This window comes from Dermacentor silvarum, chromosome 2 (assembly GCF_013339745.2).
Source record: "Dermacentor silvarum isolate Dsil-2018 chromosome 2, BIME_Dsil_1.4, whole genome shotgun sequence".
In the NCBI taxonomy this organism is placed as follows: Eukaryota; Metazoa; Arthropoda; class Arachnida; order Ixodida; family Ixodidae; genus Dermacentor; species Dermacentor silvarum.
Window position 1 is genome coordinate 131,737,100 of NC_051155.1, and position 24,460 is coordinate 131,761,559.

General features: G+C 46.8%; 1 protein-coding gene across 3 annotated transcripts in view; it reads left to right on the forward strand.

The window, feature by feature from the left end:
• Positions 1-24,460, forward strand: part of LOC119441778 (putative sodium-coupled neutral amino acid transporter 11) — a 68,387-nt gene that overhangs the window by 18,355 nt on the left and 25,572 nt on the right. The window contains exon 3 of one of the 3 annotated variants that reach the window (XM_049661608.1): positions 3,416-3,505. The exons of the other annotated variants lie outside the window; for them this stretch is intronic. Coding sequence (XP_049517565.1) covers positions 3,416-3,505 — 90 coding nt within the window. The remainder of the gene's footprint in view (positions 1-3,415; positions 3,506-24,460) is intronic. 3 annotated transcript variants of the gene reach the window in all.

Here is a 24,460-nt window from a genome sequence, read left to right on the forward strand (position 1 = left end):
AGTTACGTATATATGAAGGCTTTACGCCGACGCCGACGCTCGCCGTAGTAACGGGCACCTAAGAGCTGCGCTCTAAAAACAAGTTAGTTGATGTTCACAAAGTGACTCAATGGCGGCTTTGAAGTGAGACGGGTTGACATGAACGGCGTTTGAGGGGAGGTTTTTCCAGTCGATGGCTGTCTTGATAAAAAATGTGCGTGGTGGTGCGGGCACAAAGAGGGTATACAGCATTTAACACGACTGATCCGTTGAGAGCAGCGATGAGCTTGATGATGAAAGAACAGTTGGGTAAGGCATGAAAAAAAAACTATGATACAGTGAAAGCCTTGCGATTTTGCGGCGGACTTGAAGACTTCGTAGACGTGTGCTTTCATTTGTAAACGGTCGTTATACTTAGTGCAAGCGTAATCAGAATATATGAATATAACGGCATGGTTTTGTATCGATTCAATTAGATCGGTTAGAACGTGTTCAGCAGGATCCCATACAGAGCTATCATATTCTAATTTGGATCGGATTAGAGTTTTGCAAGCTAGTAGTTTTACAGAACGAGAGGCATGTGCTATATTTCGCCTGATGGAACCTAAAGTACGGTTAGCGTCGTTATAGTAATCTTGATTATGTGCGTCGCCCAAGTATATGGAAGCGGACGATATTAATGCCTAAGTGCTTTGCGCAGGAGTGTAAAGTGATGTCGTCACCATTAACCTTTTCAGGCGCCAATTGTTTCTTACTTTCACCACGTTTTTTTACATCTTCATAATCATAAAATATGGATTCCATGCGAAAACTCGCTACTGGAACATCAGATATAAGAACATCAACTCTTTCATATTTATCATGCTTAAAAAGCATCCAGCCACTTGAAAATTATGACTGGTGCAACAAATTGTGAAAAACAGTCAAAGAATTGAACCCGTTACATACGACAACATGCTCACATCGAGCAGAAATACGTTCAAATCAGAGAAGTGTTTCAAGATGCATGCGACATATTTTATCGTTACTTTCATCAATGGTTTTGCTGTTGATGCACTATCTTGGCATAGACAATTGTGTGTGTAGCGCCCGAAAGGTTAAGAGAGTATTTATATGGTTGGGGTAGTCATGCCGTCTATGAGAAGAAATCAAAGATGTTTTTTTTTTTTTTTTAGCATTCACAAGCATGAACCAGTCACGACACCATTGATCTAATTTTAGTAAATCGTTTCGGAGAGTCAGGTTATCGGTTACCTCAATGATTGGGCGATAAGTGAAGCAGTCGTCTGAGAACAAGCGTATCTTTTAAGAAATATTAGCAGATAGGTTGGTAATGTAATTTAGAAAAAGGAGTGGACCCAAAACCGGTGCATTGTGGCACGTAAGATAATACAAAAGTGGATTTGAAAAAGTATTTTAGCATGCAAGAATTGCTGTCGATTAGTAAGAAAATGTTTAATACAGTCCAGGACAAGGAGGTGTAGGTTAAGTCGTGGACATTTTAATAACAAACGCTTACGTGGGGCTTTTTCTAATGCTTTTTCAAGATCAATGAAGATAGTATCAACGGGTATATTTTGATCAGTGTTAGTGTGAAGGTCGTGAAGAAACAGTGCGAGTTGGTTTTCACATGAAAAACATTTTTGAAACCCATGTTTGCCCGGATTGAAAAAGTTAACGGAATTTAGGAAGTTGATGGTATGGGTGTAGTAATGACATGTTCTATAATTTTCGAGCAAACACTAGTTAGGGAACTTTGACGGTAATTAGAGGAGCTTTTATAAAGAACTGGAACAATCTTACCCAACTTCCAATGACGAGTTGGGGTGCTGCATGACAAAGACTGCTAAAAAATGTGAGGCAAGATAACATTTGTGATGCATTCAGTTTATTAAAGCACTTTGGAGTTAATACCGTCAGGGCCAGCGTACGAATACAACTTTAATGAGCTATCTTGACAATACCTTGAGGGGAAAATGTGATGTCTTACATGAATGGGGTGGTCAACGAGTGGGAAATGTGGGAGGTCATTATCAAGTTATTTAATGAAAGCTGAACAAAACCGAAAGTTGACTGTTTCCGCTGCTGCAATATTATGAACGAGTTTATCAGTGTCGGCTTCATTATATATGTATATACACGTTTTAGCTTGTGTGCTGAAGGCGGCTTGTGTGTCGCCTTCAGCTGTGGATTGCTTCGGGCATCATTTACTCTTTTGTCTAACTCCGCTGTATATTTACAATATTTTTATTGCGACAGCAATTGTATGGACACTTCAACCAGATTTCTGCCGTCGCCGTGAGGTTCGGTATAGATAAAATCGTCGCCGCGCGCCGTATGCCCGAGCGGAAGCGTGCCGGGACGCGCGCTATCACGGAGAGCGAACGCACTCAATCTCCCACGCGCAAGCAAGGAAGCGGGAAGCCAGCGCCGGAGGGAGCGGGGGGGGGGGGGGGGGGGGGCACTTCTACTCTGCCAACAACCGCGTTCGTCGCTCGCCCGCACCGTCTCTTATCTCTACACGGCTCTGACCTTTGTATGTACTGTGCATTCGCCCTCAGTTTCCGTTGAAGCGATAGACCGCACGTACCTTCGCCCGCTGCGGCGTATGCGCTTGCTGCCAGCGTTTTGACAGTCGTTGTCTGCAGTCATTCAGTGTGATCTATTCATGTTTGTTTGTGCGCGCTCACACCACACTTGTTCATTCAGTTAGTAATAGTCGGGCCACATTTTCCAACGCACGCTACACATGCAATGCTGCCCGGATCGGCAGTGCAACGCTACAGGTGTGTCCCTTCGCACGCGCTGCCCACGGGAAGCGCTTCTCATCAACACCGCGCCGTTTCACACGCGCCTTCTCGTGGTCATCGAGTCTCTCTTCATGTCGGTCTACTTACGCCGCAGCACACCTGCTTACTTAATCAGCTCATGTTTACTACAATTCATATTGGTACCAAAGCCGCTCACCTTACTTCGTATGACATTGCTGTGTTGCTACCGCATTCATTGCTTCGCCCTTAGGGCGAAACTGTGACATTTTTTTTAATTATTACTATTACTAATAAGTGAAAAGGCGTCACCGTCACCATTGTAGCTAAATCTCTTGCAATTTATTTCATTTTTGTTTCAATAATAAATGTTGTTTGGGCTTTGCGCGGTTGCGGTTGCTCTTTATATTGCCCCTTTAAAACGTTTCAGCACGTAAACAACGACAGCTGCTGGCACGCTCATAGCGCCGAGACAGGCGCATATGTGGGGCGAGCATATTATTCTAGCCGACGTCGCTTCTATATAACACCTTGGCGACACCTCTCCTCGCAAACAGCAATGCCGCGCGCGATGCGGCAGAGGAGATAACGCAACGCCTGCAGGAAGGCCGAGTTCATCCCTCGACAGGGGCCCGGCGGACGGCCTGTGCAACTCGTGCAAAATGCAGGGGAAGTACACAGTGCGCGAGGCTGCGCTCCCTGACGAAGTCGCCGGTGTGGATGGCAAGGAGAAACAAGGGAAGGGCGAATCAGCAAAGGTAAAAACTGGTATATATAGTCGCGCGTGTATGTAAATTTCCACCGGGGGAATCGACTTTCGCCGCTGCATATGTATTGCCTGAAAATTACCGTTTTTTTTTTTTTTTTTTTTTTGTCGCACTGCAATATATTCGGCCCCGGTTTATGCAGCGGGTTTATTTTACGAACGTTGAAGCTGGGGCGGCTCAGTAACGGTTCATTTCGGTGGTTGTTCGCGGCGCACGCACACGCAGCGCTATTTCACTCACTGCCTGACCTTTTCTGTATATCCGTTTTAGTTCTGTACCAGCGACGTGGCCACTTGCGCATTTTTTTAAATTTCTGGTACAAGTTACGTGGGACGCCCAGTATATATCCTCCCTTGTACAATATATTGCACATTGCCTTCACGTTTTTTTTTTTTTTTTTTCAAAATTCGCTCAAAAGTGACTACGCAGAATATTCATTCTGGGTGTGAAGTACGGTGCATGTGTAACGGTAAAGAACTGGTTTACTCATATTCTTGTCATCCGCTTTCGAGAAATTTGACGCTAAATTGATCCAGAGCTCTGTGTCGTTCCAGACGACCGAGAGCGACCTTGAGGTGTGTTTCGAAATCGCTGAGATTGCGTGAGAATACCGCACGCCACAGCAACATGACAGTGCACTTCACGTAGCTCCATCTTCATTTCTGCGCTTAAGCAATTAAATGCGCAGTTCTAAAACACCATAGCAAACAGCAGATGATGGAGATAGCACGTACGTGGAGACGCAGCTTTTGGCATCTAACGGTGGTATTTAAATATAAAAAAATTGTTTTTCAATTTCGTAACTTATGTTATGAACTTTAAAAACAATTCCAGTAGTGGAAGAGCTCTTCCACTACTGTGAAGATGGAAGCCAGCGAAGCTGTGACTATAGTGGGTCTGCTGTACTGAATATTGCTGTAGTGAATTCATATATCATCATTACCGACTATGTTGAGTGTCTTCGGCATGTTCGTCAAAGAGCAAGGACACCGGCGTCTTGTTTTCGCCCGGCGCGATGGCCAAGTAGTGCGTTTGCTGCGCCAAGTCCGCCCCATCGTCGTAGACATAGCGTATGAGCCACAGCGTTCATAGCCGCGGCACACTGCACGGCAGCGTCAGGATCCTACGAGATCTCTCCCGCTCCTGCTCTCGGAGGCTCATACCCAAATATCCAATGCGGGTATGAGCAAACAACGTGATTTCTTTCTTACCTTCTTTCTTTCTCTTTCTTGATTTCCTTCCTTCCTTCTTTCTTTTTTTTTTCTTGTCCCTGGCTCATACCCGCATATCCAATGCGGGTATGCGGCACACGTGATTTTATTATCATTAATCGTTGCGTAACTGACGAGCATATGATGTTATTGATGCCATGGCCTATCAATCATGTTAGTCATCCGTTTTGACACCTGTGCTAAGACACAACTGGCACGCACATGCAACCATGCCACCACGCACATGGAGCCGAAATGATGATAGCTTTTTTATACACGCGGACACTACCCTGGGGGAACAAGCCCTTGAGAGCTTCGCTGTAAAAAAACACCTTGAAGAGAGATTATGTCCCACAGCTGTGTTCGGGTCTCAGGAGGATATACGAGGCCTGTCCCATAAGTTCGTGCAGTGGGTCAGCAAAAAAAAAAAAAAAAGTGGGAGAGGGTGTAGTGGCGTTGCTCGCTGCAGAGCGTTATTCTGGACATCATCCATTTTCCTCGTATTTTTGGTAATGGCGGCATTTCGGGCAAATCAGAGAGGCGATACAGCAGCGCTCGGGGCCTGCATGCCCTGGGCCAATAAGAGCTGACAAGGTGGCGAATTTGACAACATGGCGGAATTCGCCAATGCCCAGAACCGCACCGCCGGTTGATCTTTATAGTACGGGCCGGTCGCAGAATTTTGTGCGCGCACATTTTTTGTACAACCCGTTTTTTAGTATTTGTCGAAATGGAGATCGAGGAACAGACGGAACAAAAGATCAATGTCAGGTTTTTGTGAAATTGGGCAAGAGGCGCAGAAATTCATCAAGCTGCAAAAAGCATACGGAAAAGATGCCCTTAATTAAATATATGTGCTCAAGTGGATCCACCGTTTTAGGGAAGGCCGTGAAGACCCCAAGAACAATGCAAGATGGGGACGCCTCTCTACCTCGTGCTGAAGATGGAAACGTCGACCATGTGTGTTCTTTTGTGTTCAGTGACCGCCGAATGATTGTAAGAATGAAATCAGAAGCACTTGGTTTGTGAAAGTCGTCGGTTCACCGGATTTTTAACGAGAATTTGGAAATTAAAGAAAGGTTTGCGTCGGAATGGTGCCGAAACAGCTGACTCCTGAGCAAATGTAGCGGCGAAAAGAATGTTGCATTGATTGGAAAACTTCAGACGACAGCGATGGATTCTTGCAAAGGGCCGTCACCGGCGAGGAATTAAACTTGCATTTACGAAAGCGACACCTAGCTTAGTAGTGGGGAAAAAAAAGAAAGAAAATGAGCCGAGACCAAAATGAAAGAAAAAAGCGAGGAAGAACAAAGCAACAGTCAAATTAATGTTCGTCGTGTTTTTCAACTGCCATGAAATTGCGCACTATAAATTTGTACCCGAATGTCAAAGGTCAAACTGTCAATGTAGCTTTCCATACGTGGAGGTCCTGAAGCATCTGACAGATCGTGTGCGCCGCGTGCGAGCAAATTTGTCGAAAAAGGAGGGCCGCTGGATTCTGCACCACGATAAATGCCCCTGCACACTCTGCATTGATAGCGCGTGAGTTTTTGGCGCACACAGTTCCATCGCTGTGCTGAAACACCCTCCCTATGCTGGCCGGATTTAGCTCCCACGCGACTTTTTTTTTTTTTTTCCCCGAATGCAAACTGTTGCTCCGGGAATTGCATTTCGGGAATGTGACGACAATTCACAAGGTAACGACATCGTTGCTCAAGAGCTTGACAGAAGAGGACTTCCTTGGATGCTTCCCGCAATTGAAGAAGAGGCAGAAACAGCCTATTGTGCCCAAAGGGGGGGGGGGGGGGGGGGGGTATTATGAAGGCGACCACACTGCCGTATCTGAGAGTTTGTGAAGTTATTCTTTTTAAACCTACGTACTGCACGGAATTTTGGGACAGACCTCGTTTGCGCGCTGTGAACACCATTGAGGTGAACCTTTATTGTACGAAGTAGAAGCAACTTATTGCGACCCGACTTCTCATATACATTCTCCTGCATTTCGTTCGCAATTTGCAATAGCTTGAAAATGTGATTAATGTCACACGGTGTGTTTGCGAAACCTCTCCGTGGCATGTTCGGGACGGCGACGCAGCGATCGTATACATATATAGACAAAGATCGAGCATACCGAACGCAGCGTCAGGCTAATTTCGAAGACCGCTTGTCCCCACGTCGTCGCCAGCCTCTATATAGATATCAAGCTATGATGCCTAGGCATGCGACCCTGTGGGAGTAATTCGATCGCAGCCGCGGCGTAATATGATTTAGTGGCGTCGGTCTCTGTACATATAAGCGTTCTTTATTATTTTTTTTTTTCCCTCCGCGATCCTGCGGCGATATATATACAGGGGCGGCGTCAAGGCGCGGTTCAATTACGTATATATCGCGAGATGAAGTGGTTCGCGGAGAGCGAGCGAATATTGGCACTGCGTGCCTCGCGCAGAGGTCACGTTGTCTGTCGCGCAGACCACGCTGCCCGGTTATAGCGCGTGCGAGCGCTTATATAGGAGCGGCCCTCAAACCGGGACCTTGCGGCCGCTATACGTCCACGGCTTTCGAAGCATATAACGAAAACCCGAACAGTTTCCGCCGCGTTGGTTATCACCCCAGTCTGTGGCGCGCGTGCGCAACCACGGTTGTGCAACGTCAATTATACGTATATATATATAGGCACGTATGCAGCGTAATAGAGACCGCGAATGTAATGCTGTTCGCTCGCATATGCGTGACCGAAGAGAAACATTAGTGTTTGTTGCGAACGATCGCGACGGGGTTGTTTCACGCGACTTGCGCCAAACTTCGGGCAAACCTGATTTGCGGGAGGCCAACGGCGTATCGGCTGGCATAAGCAAGCTATAATGCCCGCCCGCCACCCGACGTGCGTATATATATATATATATATATATATATATATAGTATACTCTACACGTACGTATATATATATATATATATATATATATATATATATATATATATATATATATATATATATATATACAGGGTGTCCCAACAACTATCATGCACCGAGATTTTAAAATATGCAAATGCCACGCAGCCGGACAGAACCAAGGTAATGTTGTTTGCCGTCGCTTGAAGATAACTCAGATTATTTTTAGCGTTCCACTTAATTACATGATTAGTCTTAATTAATTATTCAAATTCTCCGATATTATAATGAAAAACTCCCGATACGGCTTTCCGTTGCTCAATACGTGCTACATGAAAGCGCTTTTCCGAGCGTGAAAGACGCCCGCGAATACACTCAAAGTGCCTCGAGCGGCCAGTGCGCGGCCAGTTGCGCGGTAATATTGCGTGTATTCGCGGGCTTCTTTCACGCTCAGAAAAACGCTCTTATGCAACACGTATTGAGCAACAGAAAGCCGTATCGGGAGTTCATCACGTTGCTCTGCAGTTTTCTCATTGACCCTTTTCATCTATTTATAATATTTGAGAAGTTGATTAATTATTAAAACTAATTATGTAATTAGGCGGAATGCAGTGACATCAGCAATTCGCAAAGCATGACTCTAGTTTACGAGATTCTACAGTAACTCATTAAAGCAAGTGAAGAGAATCGCACAATGATGTTCCACCTGGCCACTGCAATATCTCTCAGAATGTTGCAGCGGACGAGGTAGCTGGACAAGCGCACGTTATTTAACAAGGTCACATTTGGGCTTCCTATAACACAAGACGAATTGCGGCACATATACTAAGACAGACTGCAGTCCGTGGTTGAGAAGCGACACGGTTCGATCAGAATTCAAAATCTTCAGATTTATATATTACATTGACCCTTGACTTGAATTTAGAATCCTGTCCACATTGGATACAAGCGCAGAACCTTCGAAACACTGGTTCACCGTCTTCCGGATCGGTACCGCGTGTACAAAACGCTTCCTGCACAAAATTTCAAGAGCTGATATTCTGCAATGCGCTTATGACCATGTGGGTAAGGATATACCACATATGCTCCTACAGCGCTCTTTTCACTCTCTCTATCGTCGTCCCTTCCTTATTTTTTATTGCGATAGCAATTATATGGACACTCAAAAGCAGATTTCTGCCGTCGCCGTGAGGTTCCGTATGACGTCAATGGAGATGAAATCGTCGCCGCGCGCCGAACGCTGTATGTGCGAGTGAAAGGGTGCGAGGGGCGCGCGCTTTCACGGGGAGTGAACGCACGGCGGAGAACAAGCGCGCGTTCTGCGCCGTGCTCCCTTAAGGGCTGCAGAAGTAGGCGTCTCTTTCCTCCTTTACAATCACCATATATGTAGAGCAAATGCGCTTTCTTCTGACGCACGAAAAGCCGTGGGGGGGAGGGGGAGGGAAGGGAGGCGACGTTTAGCTGCGGCACCAAGTGCCTATTTATATCAGAGGCTCCGGCAACAGTCACCAACGCCGCACGCATTTTGAGCGAACGCGGGCAAAACGCCGACGGCGTCGACAACAGTTCTGCGTGTTGCCGGTGCTGCGGCATTTCGAAGTTTATACAGCTGATAAAGCTAATATCATTACTCCGTATAGCTCTCTACAAATTTGCTATCGCAATTGATGCTTCGCCTTTCAGGTGAAACTGCGACTTTTTTTTTTCACGCTGTTACATAAATTGCAATGAACCAACTAGCCCAGCAAGCAACCATTCTGAGTTCTAAGTGGATACTCGCCTTGCGAACTTACCGGCTACAATTAGTAAATTGCAACATGTGCCGTAAAGTAATTAGTTAAAAACTTAATTTGGGAAATTTGTTAATTAGTCAATTAAGCATTTCGATTTACAAAATTAATATCCGCGTCTTCGAGTAATTTAGTTCAGGTATTAAAATTGTGCTATCTGCGACATCTAAATTTAAAAAATTATTTATAACCTAAAAAAAAGTTGTCGCAGTTTCACCTGAAAGGCGAAGCATCAATTGCGATAGCAAATTTGAAGAGAGCTATACGGAGTAATTATAGCAGCTTTATCAGCTGTATAAACTTGGACATGCAGCAGCACCGGCAACACGCAGAACTGTTGTCGACGCCGCCGGCGTTTTGCCCGCGTTCGCTCAAAATGCGTGCGGCGTTGGTGACTGTTGCCGGAGCCTCTGATATAAACAGGCACTTGGTGCCGCAGCTAAACGTCGCCTCCCTTCCCTGCCCCTCCGCCCCTCCCCCACATCCTTTCGCGTGTCGGAAGAAGGTACGTTTACTCTACATATATGGTGATTGTAGAGGAGGAAAGAGACGCCTACTTCTGCAGCCCTTAAGGGAGCATAGCGCAGAACGCGCGTTTGTTCTCCGCCGTGCGTTCACTCCCCGTGAAAGCGCGCGTCCCTCGCGCCCTTTCACTCGCACATACAGCGTTCGGCGGCGCGCGGCGACGATTTCATCTCCATTGACGTCATACGGAACCTCACGGCGACGGCGACGGCGACGGCGACAGCGACGGCGACGGCAACGGCGACGGCGACGCCGACGGCAGAAATCTGCTTTTGAGTGTCCATATAATTGCTATCGCAATAAAAAATGTCACAGTTTCGCCCTAAGGGCGAAGCAATGAATGCGATAGCAACAGAGCAATGTCATACGAAGTAAGGTGAGCGGCTCTGGTAGCAACAACACGCAGAACTGTTGTCGACGCCATCGGCGTTTTGCCCGCGTTAGCTCAAAATGCGTGCGGCGTTGGTGACTGTTGCTGGAGCCTCTGATATAAATAGGCACTTGGTGCCGCAGCTAAACGTCGGCTCCCTTCCCTCCCCCTCCCCCACGGACTCTCGCGCGTCTGAAGAAGGCGCGTTTGCTCTACATATATGGTCATTGTAAAGGAGAAAAGAGACGCCTACTTCTGCAGCCCTTAAGCGAGCATGGCGCAGAACGCGCGTTTGTTCTCCGCCGTGCGTTCCCTCCCTGTGAAAGCGCGCGTCCCTCGCGCCCTTTCACTCGCACATACAGCGTTCGGCGGCGCGCGGCGACGATTTCATCTCCAAATGACGTCATACGGAACCTCACGGCGACGGCGACGGCGACGGCGACGGCGACGGCGACGCCGACGGCGACGGCGACGCCGACGGCAGAAATCTGCTTTTGAGTGTCCATATAATTGCTATCGCAATAAAAATTGGAGGACGCTTACGCTTTGCCTAGCTCGGGCCCAACTCCGACGCGGCCTATTCAAATGCATGTAAAACGCGGAAACGCTTTTATGAGATAATCTCTGGACCGATATTAATGAATTTTTTTTGCATTTGAGAGAGAAAGTTAAATTCTAGTGACTGTCAGAAGCGGAATTTCGATTCAGGGCCTGAAGGTTTTGAAAATAATTTTCAAAAATTCGAAAGTTCGAAGAAAAATAGAAGCACGAAGCTTACAAATTAATAGCTCTGCATCAAGAACAGATATCGCGGTTCTATAAACGGCATACATTAGACTATTCAAAGCTGCCAAATTCGATATGTCAGTTCGTATCTTACGTGAATTCGTTACGCTGTGTACAAGGGTTCTGCAAGAGCTGTATTTCCATATTACTAAATTTTTTGAGATTCGTGTGTAACATATCAATTTTGTCAGCTTCGGATGTACTAATATATGCAATTCACAGAATTGTGATATCGTTTTTCATTGCTGAGTTAGAGTTGTTAACTTCATACTTTCGTTTTCTGAAAATTTGCGATATTTGCCAATTTTTAATAGAAAATTGACATAAATAAAAAATTTGATACTAACTGTCACTAGATTTCAAGTTTTTCTTTTAAATGCAACAAACTTCGTCAAATTTACTGCAGTGGTAGCCGAGAAAAACGAATTCTCCTTTTACATGTGTTTAGAAAGGATCACAGGAGCTAAAGCCTCGAGTGGCACGCGATAGCATTCAAAGACCCCTGAATGCTTGTCAGGCTTCCCGGTAACTGCAGCTTTTTATTGCGATAGCAATTATATGGACACTCCAAAGCAGATTTCTGCCGTCGGCGTCGCCGTCGCCGTGAGGTTCCGTATGACGTCAATGGAGATGAAATCGTCGCCGCGCGCCGAACGCTGTATGTGCGAGTGAAAGGGCGCGAGGGACGCGCGCTTTCACGGGGAGTGAACGCACGGCGGAGAACAAACGCGCGTTCTGTGCCGTGCTCCATTACGGGCTGCAGAAGTAGGCGTCTCTTTCCTCCTTTACAATCACCATATATGTAGAGCAAATGCGCTTTCTTCTGACGCACGAAAAGCCGTGGGGGGGAGGGGGAGGGAAGGGAGGCGACGTTTAGCTGCGGCACCAAGTGCCTATTTATATCAGAGGCTCCGGCAACAGTCACCAACGCCGCACGCATTTTGAGCGAACGCGGGCAAAACGCCGACGGCGTCGACAAGAGTTCTGCGTGCTGCCGGTGCTGCTGCATGTCCAAGTTTATACAGCTGATAAAGCTACTATCATTACTGCGTATAGCTCTATACAAATTTGCTATCGCAATTGATGCTTCGCCTTTCAGGTGAAACTGCGACAATTTTTTCTCCACCTCTGCGCGCCGCTGCTGTTTTACGCTCCCTACGCTGCCGCCGAGGAGGCGAGCGCCATCTGGATGGTGTTTTTGCAAGTAACATACCCGGGCGCGCCGCTGTTGGTACGGTAGAAATGCTGGAAAAAGCGTTTGTGTTTGAGTTTCCTCGTAACAGAATTATGTTTTCTCGTACATTCAAATTACACTCCCAAGCTATTATGTCTGTAGGTTGTGGTTAATTCGTACTCTACAATTTTTCTGACGGATTTTACTTTGAGAAATTCAATTTTCGTTCACTAACGCCTTGCGCCACGCGGAGGGCCTGCGCGGTCGGGGTGGTTCGGGATGTTCTTCTCAGCCACTGACGCCGGCGCGCCGAGGCCGACGCCGAATTTTCTGCGACACGGGGCCCTTAACGCTATCGCGTTAAAAAGAACGGTATACTCTAGGCCGTGGCTATGGCGGGGGATTTTGTTCAGAACGTGGCGCGAGAATAATCGCCGGAACTCGCAAGAGCGTCTTCTTAAGGAGTAAAATTATGCTCGCAGGACACAGGTGTTCTACCGCGAACGTTTATACGGCGACCTTAAATAACGGTTGGGAGCCGGCGGCGAAGAAAACACCTGCGCGCACGTAGTTTTTTTTTTTCTTTTTTTTTTTTTTTGTCTCGCGCGCGAAATGCACACAGGGTCGTTTCTTCAGGGCAAAGCCAGTGGAACTCGACAAAAAAAGAAAAAAAAAGTTCGCGTTTATCTGAATCGTGTCTTCACAGGAACACGGAACAATGAAACGTGCGTGGCGCCTTAGAAAGCAAAGCGCCTTAATAATAATAACAAAGGCTATAACGTCCAGCAGTGCTGCTCCTGCCGCTGTACTTACACAAAGGAGTGAGTCATATGTCTCGATCGGCGTGTTCGAGACTTCACGGTCAGCAGCGAATTTGCTGCCATGCATGACCATCAGCCTGTCGAGATCGTCAAGGCCAAGCCCAAAGTGTTGATGTCACATTATTATTATTATTATTATTATTATTATTATTATTATTATTATTATTATTATTATTATTATTATTATTATTACGATGTACATACTGTGGCCACGCCCATGTATTGTGTGTGGCCTGGGAGGCTCTGGGAGAAGTGGGATCGAGTCCCACCAAGTCAGTGTATTAAGTCCGTTTATTTTTGAGTGTGTGATGGCGGATTTACCGCGAAGAGATCCACCTGCGCTACGCTACTCGCTACATGTGGACGATGGTTGTATTTGGATCTCTGGTTCATAGCGCCAGCCTTGTTCAATCTACTTTGCAGGAAGTCCTAGACATTGTGGGCAAATTGTTAAATGAAAGAGGAATACAACTGTCTTACACTAAGAAGGATGTGTAACCTTTCACCAGATGACGTCTAAGCGATCTTACAGCTGCGCTTTGAGGGACAACCTTTCGACACAGGAAAACAACACGAATTTCTTGTTGGTACTCTAGACCAGACAACTTCCTTAAAATTCTCACATTTACAGCCCTTGAAGAACAAGTAAACTCAATAATCAGTGTTCTTCGCCGCGTTGCAGGCACGACATGGGCGGGGGGGTCAGTTTAATCACTACTAGAAGTATATATAATGCACTTATACAGCAAAAGATGACATATTCTTCACCTTTTCTACGTAGGAAATCCCGTTCATCTGAGGAACGGCTTCAACGCTTAATATCTAGAAATCTTAGAGCAAGTTTAGGCGTTCCTCTTGCAACCAACCTTGCATTCCTTGGTAATTGCAGAGGCATGCCACTCTCCATATCCTATCATAAGGACGGTCGGAACCTGTCAGCACTTCTTTTGCGTTTCAGTGCTGCACAAAAGGCACCCGCTATAGCAATTGCACCGTATTGACAGGGCTTATATCAATACGCTGATCCAAGCGCACAAGAATCTACTACCACCACACGAATTTTGGAGCGCAGATGTCGCTCAGCCTTCGTGGCTACTCGTAGACCAGAAAATTTGAACTTTCAGTTGAAGGAATTATTCGTAAACGAGACATGTTTATGCTAGCAGCACAACAACTGGCATTACACCAGTTGTACGTATACTTCAGATAACTGGTTATATTAAATCGTACACACATGGTTCTTGTCAAACAAATTCTTCTATACGACCGCCTTTGTCATTCCAGAATGGAACTGAATACAGACATTCTAGCTGTCTCGCACATCAACTGCAGCAGAGCGTTCTGCAAAATTGGCTGTGTTACTATGCAGAAATTTAGTACAAGAAGGGATAAAGTGATTCACGTAGAAGCAGGTTTGTTATCACTTCATAGTGACATCAGCAATTCGCAAAGCATGGCTTTAGTTTACGAAATTCTAAAGTAACTCATAAAAGCAAGTGAAGAGAATTACACGATAATGTTCCACCAGATACCTGCAGCCACTGCAATATCTCTGATGACGTTGCAGTGGACGAGACAGCTGGACAAGCGCACGTTAACAACGTCACATTTGGGCTTCCTATAACACAAGACGAATTGCGGCATATACTAAGACAGATTGCAGTCCGTGGTTGCAGAGCTACATGGTTCGATCAGAATTCAAAATCTTCAGATTTATTTTACATTGGCCCTTGGCTTGAATTTAGAATCCCGCCTACAGTGGATACGAGCAGAACCGTTGAAATGCTGGTTCACCGTCTGCCGGCTCGGTACCGCGTGTACAAAGCACTTCCTGCACAAAATTTCAAGTTGATAGTCCGCAATGCGTTTGTGACCACGTGGCTGAGGATATACTACATCTTCTACTAGAATGTCAGCACTATATAATCGGGCCGCAGGACCTTCAGCCTCTTGAAGATCCTAGATTCATTCATTGTAAGGGCGAGCGTTAATACCGTTCCAGAAATTTCTGGAAGCGAGCAATATAATCTCGGAAAATATTTAGAACAATATTTATCTATGGAGTATTTATAATGTGGCCTCGTGTGAACGTATTTCGTATTGTGACGATGGATCGCGTTTACTTACAAGATGGTGAATGCAAAGGTATATCGCTCAGCGAAAACAGTCCACGCGCCGCGCGCGAGCTAGCCCATGCTTCGTTCTTCTCTTCATCCAAACTCCGCTCGCACGTTTCAGTATTTTCATACGTGCCGTAACCTTAGTGTGACAGGACTTTGTGCGTGTTTTCCTCCTTTTTTTTTTTTTTTTTACTTCATGTGACACCACTTTGAGACTGAATGTTCGACTTATTTATATTTGATGAATTTCAGTTCTGCATGGTGTGATTTTATGTCATTTTGTAACGTCTGTGGTCATTTGTTTGCGCATATTTTTAGGGGGGAAAAAGTCAAGGGCACTTAGGTGTCCCTACGTGGATGAATGCGAAAGCATTGCGACGTCTTCCCGATGACGACTCGTTTTACGAAACGTATAATGACATTGTTTTCGCGTTGCCTTGTATCATTTCTCGCATCACGTGCCTCGGCCTCATTCGCGTACTTGCGTGGACGCCCAAAGGAGCCAGGCGTAGCTACTGACTGAGAAGTCGAAGGTTCGTCCATCGGAGCGCAAGACAGAACTCAGCGAAATCACCGACTGGCAGTTGGCCAGTGCCGTCAGCCCCTTCGCAGAGTGAGGGTCAGTATGGGAACGCTGTCATGATGAGCGGCTGTGGAAGACGACGACGAACGCGCGAGCAGTGGCACGAGCGCGTCTCTGTGACCACGTGATTCGCCTGCACCGCCTGAACCGGTTCACGAGGTGCTGCACCCTGCCATTCGTTTCAGCGGTGCAGCAATGGCGCCCGCTGAACCACGCCGTTCGTTTCAAAAGGCGCAGGGCTGGTTCATGATTTTGCTGCACCCACTCCACTGTCGGTGCGGCAGCCTTGGTGCAGGCGTACAGGTGCGCGGCAGCAGCGCAGCAGACGACACAGCACACGGGCGCGAGCGGCGTTAAAACCCCGCTTGTGCACGTCTGATGCATCTACGCAAGTGTGGTGTGTATTTACGCCCCAGAATCCGATCACATCTACAGTTCAGGACCTCTCAAACTTACGCACTCCGTGCACATTAGTCGGACATAACATAACGCCTGCACCGCGTCTGCACCTCGGCATTCGCTTCGAATGTCGCGCTGTGCCTGCACCGCAGAAATCGAGCTGCACAATTTCTGAACTTCTTGTGAACCGCCGTGAACTGGTTCACAGTGCGAATCGAACGAGTCGCCATCTGTTGGAAGCGCCTCGCTTGCGTATTATGAGGGATAACGCGGCGCGCTCCTCATAGGTTTGGCTGTCGCCGCTCAATAAAAACACCACGCGGGAGCCCTCGTGGGCATTTCTGTAAGTACTGTCCAAACGAGGGAAGTTTATTACTGTCAAAATAATAATCTTGGGCAAACATAAAGCGCGGAATAGTTAGTTTACAGGCGCTATCTCTTTACTGAATACGTACAGCGAACGCCCATTGCGCGCTGTCGCCGTGATGAAGTCCCCCGAACCAGCTTCTTATGTGAAAGGTATAGGCAGCCGCTGAGAGCAGACTATGTGAAATATGTTCCTATAGTGTGCTGTCTGTATACCCAAATGGAGCACAACAGAATGAAGCATCAATGCAGCGATCGCACGGGTTCGCAGCGACCGACTGCGCGTCTGCATGCATGTCCGCGCACACTGCTTCGCTTTCTCTGCGAGCCCGTTTTCGCACCGTGCCGTGAGCTTTAGGCCGCGGCTATAGTCTAGCCGCAGCATATGAACATTTGACAGTGCACAAGCAACCATTGTTGCGTGGAAGCAATCAGAGCTTTTCAAAAGTAATTTTGTTATATAACTATGGACTTCGACGCTGTACGGCGATTCGTGATGTGCCATCGCGACAATTCATTTTTTTTTTTCTTTTAAATTCTTGGACGTTCTATATCGTTATTTCTCAAGTTGTGCCATCGCGACGATTCATTTTTTTTTTCTTCTAAATTCTGAGACGTTCAATATCGTTATTTCTCAAGTTGCGTCGCACTTGTATGTTTATCGGTCTTCTAAGCGAGGAAATTTCCCGCTGCTTCTTTTTGTTAATCCAGCACATTCATTGTTTGGTGCTAACACAAGCATGAGCATATGCCACGCCTTTTTTTTTATGTGCTTTCTACCATTCCCTTTCCATTCTGGTGCATTTCGATGGGGGCGAAATGCGAAAACACCTGTGTATACTTAGATTTAGGTGCAGGTTAAAGAACCCCAGGTGGTCCAAATTTTCCGGAGTTCCCTTCTACGTTGTGCCTCATAATCATATCGTGGCTTTGGCACGTAAAACCCCATAATTTATAATTTTTTCCATTCTGGTGAACTTGCCAGTATCTAGCATCAAGAAGCTCATAGGCCATAGCATAGATAAACTTTAATGCAAAGATAGAGTTTTGTCTTGCCCCAATGGGGCATCGCTAATGGTCGGGGCCCCTACTCCGCTGGCTCTTGCCATCTTCTCTGCTCTCTGGATCAGCTTGAGCTGGTCGTCGAGGGCCGAGCTGGACAGCAGTGCCTCCCATTGCTCCCTCGTGGTGTTCGTGTCATGGTGTTCTATGTTGTGTAGCGTACACTCCCACGTAATGTGGTATAGGGTTGGTGTGGCCCCACACCACGGGCATTCGTCCGTGTAGGCTGTGGGGTGCATGCTATGTAATATGTGTAGGTTCGTGTAAGTGCCTGTCTGGAGCCTACGCCAGGCAGCGGCATCCTCCGTCTTTAGTATTCGATGGGGTGGGGGATATCGCAAGCGACTACCTCTGTGGTAGTTCAGGATTGCTGAATACTCGGGGTCAACTGGGTCAGGGTCACCTGCAGTGCGCGTGATGAGTGCTCGGTTATGTGCAAATTCTCGAGCTGCTCTGTCGGCATACAGGTTACCCGTGATGGCAGCGTGACCCGGTATCCAAATGATGGTTTGGATGGTGTTGTCGTCAGTGTCCTCCTTGGGTATTTGGGCTAGGACTTGTGCCGCAGGTCTTGCGATTCTTCCCTGTAGGAAGTTGCGGCAGGCCTGCTGGGAATCCGTGAGGATCGTCAGTGGTTTGTTTGCGCGTTGGCCTTCGCGGATGGCTAACGCGATGGCCAGCTCTTCGGCTTCCGTGATCGTGTATGGGCGGGTCGATGCACTGGAGGTGACGTGGCCTCGGCGGTCGCAGACCACTGCCACTGCGCCCTTTTTCTTCGTTCCGTACATAGCGGCGTCCGTAAAACGGGCCGTGGTATGGAACCTGAATGTTTTCTCTATGTACTGGGCCCTCGCTTTCCTCCTTCCGGAGTGTAGGTTAGGGTCCATGTTGCGTGGTATTGGGGCAATGTGATACCTGTCCTGGACGTGACGAGGTATCGTGCAGGTTTCTTGGGTTAGTATTGTTGTGGCTTTGAAGCCGAAGGTTTGTAGGACCTGCCGGCCCGTGTGAGTTCGCGCAAGTCTCTGTTGTTATGAGACGTGAAGGGCTTCTTTGAGTTCACTGAGGGTGTTGTGTAACCCCAGCGCCAATAATTTCTCAGTCGATGTACTCAGATCATCGGCAGGCGGAGAGCGGTCTTGAAAGCCATCCTCAAGAGCGTGTTGGCCTGTTTCCTCTCGGATTGTGTGAGATGGTAGTAGGGCAAATCTTCATGACACTAACCGGGTAGCGCGTGCGGGCGAGCTTCTCAGTGCGCACTTTCTGCTACTCACCGAACATCGCAGCCCCAACGCCGTAGCAGAAATCTTCCTCGCGGAAGTGCTTGCTACACACCCGAGTTGTAGCCAATGGCTGCTTGCCGGTTCTAAGTTTTGCAATCCAAGCTACACGCAGCTTCTTGGCATGTGGGTATGTGTTAAGGCTGACACCGGGCTCCGTTGCGTACGCGTCCGGCACTGCGGTACCTACCATGTCGGATGCCTTCAAAGACAGCCACTGCCAATTATAGTACTTTTAAGTGTTGTCAAGCAGACACTCGAAGCGGGAAAATATCCCCACTTAATCAGAACCGTAGCGCACTTTCGTTTTCAGCTCGTTTCGGCGCTTCTGAAGCAGACGACGCGGCCCGTTGTGTCCACGTGATCCTTCATATCACATCACGCCGACGGTAGCGCCAGCTTTTCCAGTGGTGGAGCTCGCCCCCAATACCTCTACCAGCCAAGGAAATTTTTGTGTCGTTGGCGTAAGCAAAAAACATCACGGTAAGCAAGCGGCTCGTGCTCGGCACGCGGCGACCTGCGTGCCGAGCGCTGCCGCGTTTGTCGTCTTCCGCAGATGGCTGCGTTGCCGCTCATCATTGGTATGGTATGGTATGCCTTATCTGATGGCGCATACCCACTGCGGGGTATTGGCCAAGATTTGGATGCAATTAGGCAACCTTTGTTAATAATTCCAGCGTAGAATTTCACTTCTCTTCTATCGTCGTAATGGGGCGGCCACGTTTACGGGGTTATGAGCCATTGCTTAAGGCAGTATGAGCTCATTAGTGGTGCATTAGTGGAGCTGCATTTCACTCAGTGGGTCATTTGACACTTGCGCATAAAATTTAATACGCACAAACCGAGCCTACGACTTAACTCGTGCTAACTGTGATAACTAATAAAAACTAAAACATGACGAAAGGCGTCCGTAATGGCGAAATTGCTGAGGGAGTTAAATAAAAAAATGGTTTCACAGCATACAGCTCAGCACTCGTTTTCAAAATAAAAACTATAAAACAAGCATCAAAACCACATGATGGATGATAAGGCGTGTGTGAACAATGGGAACACCCTCCGACGCGTTCCGGTAAAGATTAGGTTTGCAGCTGCTTCGAAAGGGGCTGACTTCATTCAAAACCCTCGTGTGAAGTGCAAATCGTATAATGTATGCTAATGACGTCTGCGATTAATGCAAAGCACGTTCCTTCTCCCGCGTGTGTTTCCCGGTAAAGATTACGGTTGCGTGAGCTACTCCGAGTGGAAAAGTACCCAACAGCATAGAAATCACGTAGTGACGTCACCACGGTCAAGCAACTCATTCAGTTCATTCCAGGCTACCATGGGTAGACCATGGAAAGTAAAGACGCCAGAAGAACAGCGTGAATATAATGTCGTTATGAAGTAATAAAGGGTGTGGTTAAGTACATTTCACTTGTCTCGGGTTTCACTCTTTGTAGAGCCACGTGTGTTAATTCAAGTGACGTCACAATGAATAATCGTTGTGGGTGTCGTTTACAGCTTCGCTGTCCAACCATCTTCACGGCGTGGATTGGAGCCACAGTTTTTTTTTGTACAGCTCTACTAGACGCCGCGTTTTTTTTTTTCAAGGCCATCGCGCAACGAGCCACTAAGGCTTTCGCCTTAAAAGGAGTTGCCGGCGCCAATTAAGGGCGCCAACATCTCCTCAGCATTGTATATTAAAAAACAATCGTTGGTATAACTGTGCATTGCCTTGTATTCTGAAGGAGCCTGTAAGGCCGCCTGTTTGTTACACACACACATATATATATATATATATATATATATATATATATATATATATATATATATATATATATATATATATATATATTCGAAGTGTCGCGAGTTGCCCACGTGTTGTGTGTACGGAGCGGGGGTCCACTCCTCTACGCGTCCGAGTTATAACCGTCTCTGTCTTGAGGGGTCAGAAGGCCAGAGCGGTGTCGGGTGACGGATCGCGGTGCGGATGCGTGGAGCGGGTTCGGAGAACGCCGGCTTGTGCGCACTGAGATGGCATCCCGCCGACGGTCATAATAGGTCCAAGCGGACGGACCTTGAATGGGACTACTGTGCGCGGTGCTGTGGCGCGGGCTCCCGGGTCCTGTGCTGGCTACGAACGCCGCCGGGGTTTAGAGTGGCCACGTGTTGAGTGTACGAAGAGGGGGTTCACACCCCCACGCGTCCGAGCGGCGGCCACTTGGACCTTTGTCCTTAGAGCGCTGAGAAGGGCCCGCGTGGTGTCGAGTGACGGCTTACGGTGTGCGCTGTAGTGGCGCGGAACGCATGCGAGGAACACATTCGGAGAACGGGAAACACCGAGTTCGGATGCCTCCGACGGTCCCGCTACATATTTTTTTTCCACGCGGACAAACCTTGAGTGAGACTGCGGGGCGCGGTGTTGTGGCACCGGCTCCCGAGTCCTTTGTTGGATAAAAACGCCACCAAGGTTTGAGATGGCCTCGCAATAAATCGTGCGTGCCTGGCGTGTTGCACTGAGGCCGTCACACACTACGGGGAAGTAGAAAAGGGCAACGGAGTTCTAGGAAGAAGGAAAACAGTTTTGTTTTCCAAGTCGTTTACTTTTAACAGTAAGCCCATCCCTTTGGGTGGTGGCTTAGCAAACGTTTACCTCTCATTGGCAATCGCTTCTGTGGGAAGGGCCAACGGCCCTACCGCCTTTTTTTCTTTGTCTCTATGGGCTTTAATAACCCAGACGATATCCGGTCCCTCAGTCTGGGCTGAAATCAGGATAGCTGATAGATCGGTGAGGCTCCATACAATGTACGTTAAAGGAAGTCTGGACTGTAATCAGATTTGCTGATAGATCAGTGAGGCACTGTACAGTAGTCTGGGCTCTAACCGTCATTGAGACAGTCGAAGAGTGAGACATTGTTTCTCTATTGTTCAATTTGTAATTAAGTTGTTTCATCTGCCATGTATCAGTATAGAAAAGTTTATTTATAAACACCTTGTTCATCTGGTCTGCCTCGCTTCCTGCCTGCGTTTGATCATCGCTGCCGATCATCACACCAAGAACTTCACGTTTAACCAAAGAACGCAGAAGAAGAACGGACCAACGAAACTTTACTGAGCCGAAGGCTGAACTTGGCAAGTTTTCATCAGAACTGCTGCGGCACTACGGTCCAAATTATTTGAAATCTATGACCGAGAAGAATGGAAGCAATCAAGGGGTGCGATTTTTCGTTAGTCACAACCATATGAAGCCATTGGATAACCAGGCCAAAGAAAACACAGGGGAAATTGTGTTTAGTTTCGAATTGGAAGTGTAGAAATGATAAAAGTGGACGAAAAAAATCAGCTTGCCACCAGTGGGAGCCGAACCCACATCCTCCGCATCACGCGTGCGATGCTCTACTATTACGCTACAGCGACGGCAGTTTCTACGTCCACATTCTACGTCACACTGCCGTATACCGGTACTGCATTATCGGCGCGAAATTCAAAAGATGGAAGTTTGGCCGAAATTTTCGCTAACGAGACTCTCACCGCGAAATTAGGGGAAATATTTTTGAAAGGATATGCTTTAACAGTCTAAACTGGTATAGGACTTTTCTTGAGTGTATCTGCGATACTAACTATAGTTGTTAATAAGCGACTGTGTCGTACTTTTCCTAACGCGGCTTCATCGTCTTGACTCCTTCAGGCGCCAAATAATTATGTCAACTGAAAATTTAGTTTCACCAATTTTTTTCCATCTTCAGAATTATTAAAGGCGTACAGCTGCAGAAAGAGTTAATCATTTTCAGTGCATCACTGAGTTTTGTCAAGTTTACAGATTGCGGACTCTATGATAGCACTCTCTACAGGAGCGTCAGATATGAAAACATCCAACTATTTCGCTCATAGTAGAGTTAGAAAGCACATATCCAACTTCTTGAAAATTTTGCCTGATGTAAAACATTGTGAAAAAACGATAGAAGTGAACCCGCTATATATGACATATTGACACCGAGGACGAATAGCAAGCTGCCTACCTTCCAATTTGTTATTGAGTTATTTGTAAGGCTTGAATTTTTGAAACATTGCAATTTTCAATAATTTTTCTTTAAGAATTGACGGCCTAAATAAAAACCTGCATTTTACAGTTACAAGATCCTAACTTTGAAATACAGCAAACCTCGTCAAATTCGGTGCAGTGAACGGCGAAAAAAATATTTTTCCGTTTCCCTTTATTTATTTAGATAGGAGTTCCCGAGCTAAAGCTTCCTCTTAATTAAAAGAACAGTCCTCTTCACTTGCAAAGGCGGAAGCAGTTTCATTATCCCTAGAATCAGTTTATTTGCAAAGTGCTGTTATTCAGCTATTTTCATGCAAAAATGCAAGTTTAGCGGTTTTTACAACGGCAGCAGCACCGAAAAATCGCTTACATGCTCATGTTCAGCATGTGTTGTGGTATAGTTCGTTTGAAATTTCGTGATAGTCACCACCTCGCGGACCCGAACGCCGCTTCAATGGCTCTTCGTCTAGCATGCGCGCGTAATCGCAGTCCCGATCACCGTTGAGCCACTCGATGAGCGGGCAACTTCCGCGATGGTTTGCCACCCGCCACCATGCCTACATTGGTCGCTGCGCTTACGAGATGAAAGAAGAGTGCCGGATGTGGGCAATCAAAATTATTTTTGGGCGAAAACATCTAAAGAAGTTCTTCAGATAGACGTTCTCAATGCGTTTACCAAAATACACTCCAGTGACACCATATTACAGCAGATATAATATGCCAGCATATTTCAAGTATACCGCTGGGTATGTTTGCATGCAAAACATCAATTTGCCGTCTTCGCGTAGATGAAAACGTCCAGCTGTTTCGAGACGTCTTTAAGAGGTTTGTGTTTTGTGGGAAGTTAAGGTGCGGCGCCGAGTCGACGCAGAGAGAAAGCTGAGAAGCCACCTAGCCAACGAAAGTGCGAGTACGGGACGTAATCTGAATGGCGGTCTACACGGCCGCCATTTTTACAACATCGTACGCGCGGATCATTTCCGCAAAACTCGAGCGGGACACCTTTGGTCGCTGTTGTATATTGGTTCAGTAAAGAAGCTGTGTCGCCAGGATGTTCTAATAATTACTAGCAGGTCTAAAGAATCAGCTGGCGACTGTAAACTGTGGAGGAAAGTTCTTTTCTTATTATTTGTGCTGCAGCGAACTGTATCCTTTCTCCGTGGCTGTAAACAAGTTTTTCTTATTTGGCTTATCTTGGCTATGAACTGAAATAATTGCAATGCGACATGCTCACCGAGACAGTAGATTAAGCATATTTTCACATTTATATTTGTTCGTTTCGAATACTTCGACAATTCAGAATTCTGGAACTAGAGCCGAAGCGCATATCAAATAGCATAATATTCGATTCAATAATAACAATATCGACTGATCTTGCAAATATGAATTGACACTTTGAAGTAGTGAACTCCTGAATCGAATATTCGCACATTCCTAAATAGACTTTGTTCTGGCACTCTTACCAAATCACGTGAAAAAATCTGTAAGCCTATCACATTGCCAAGAATAGCGCCATTTGTATGAACTATATGCCTCCATTTCATTGCG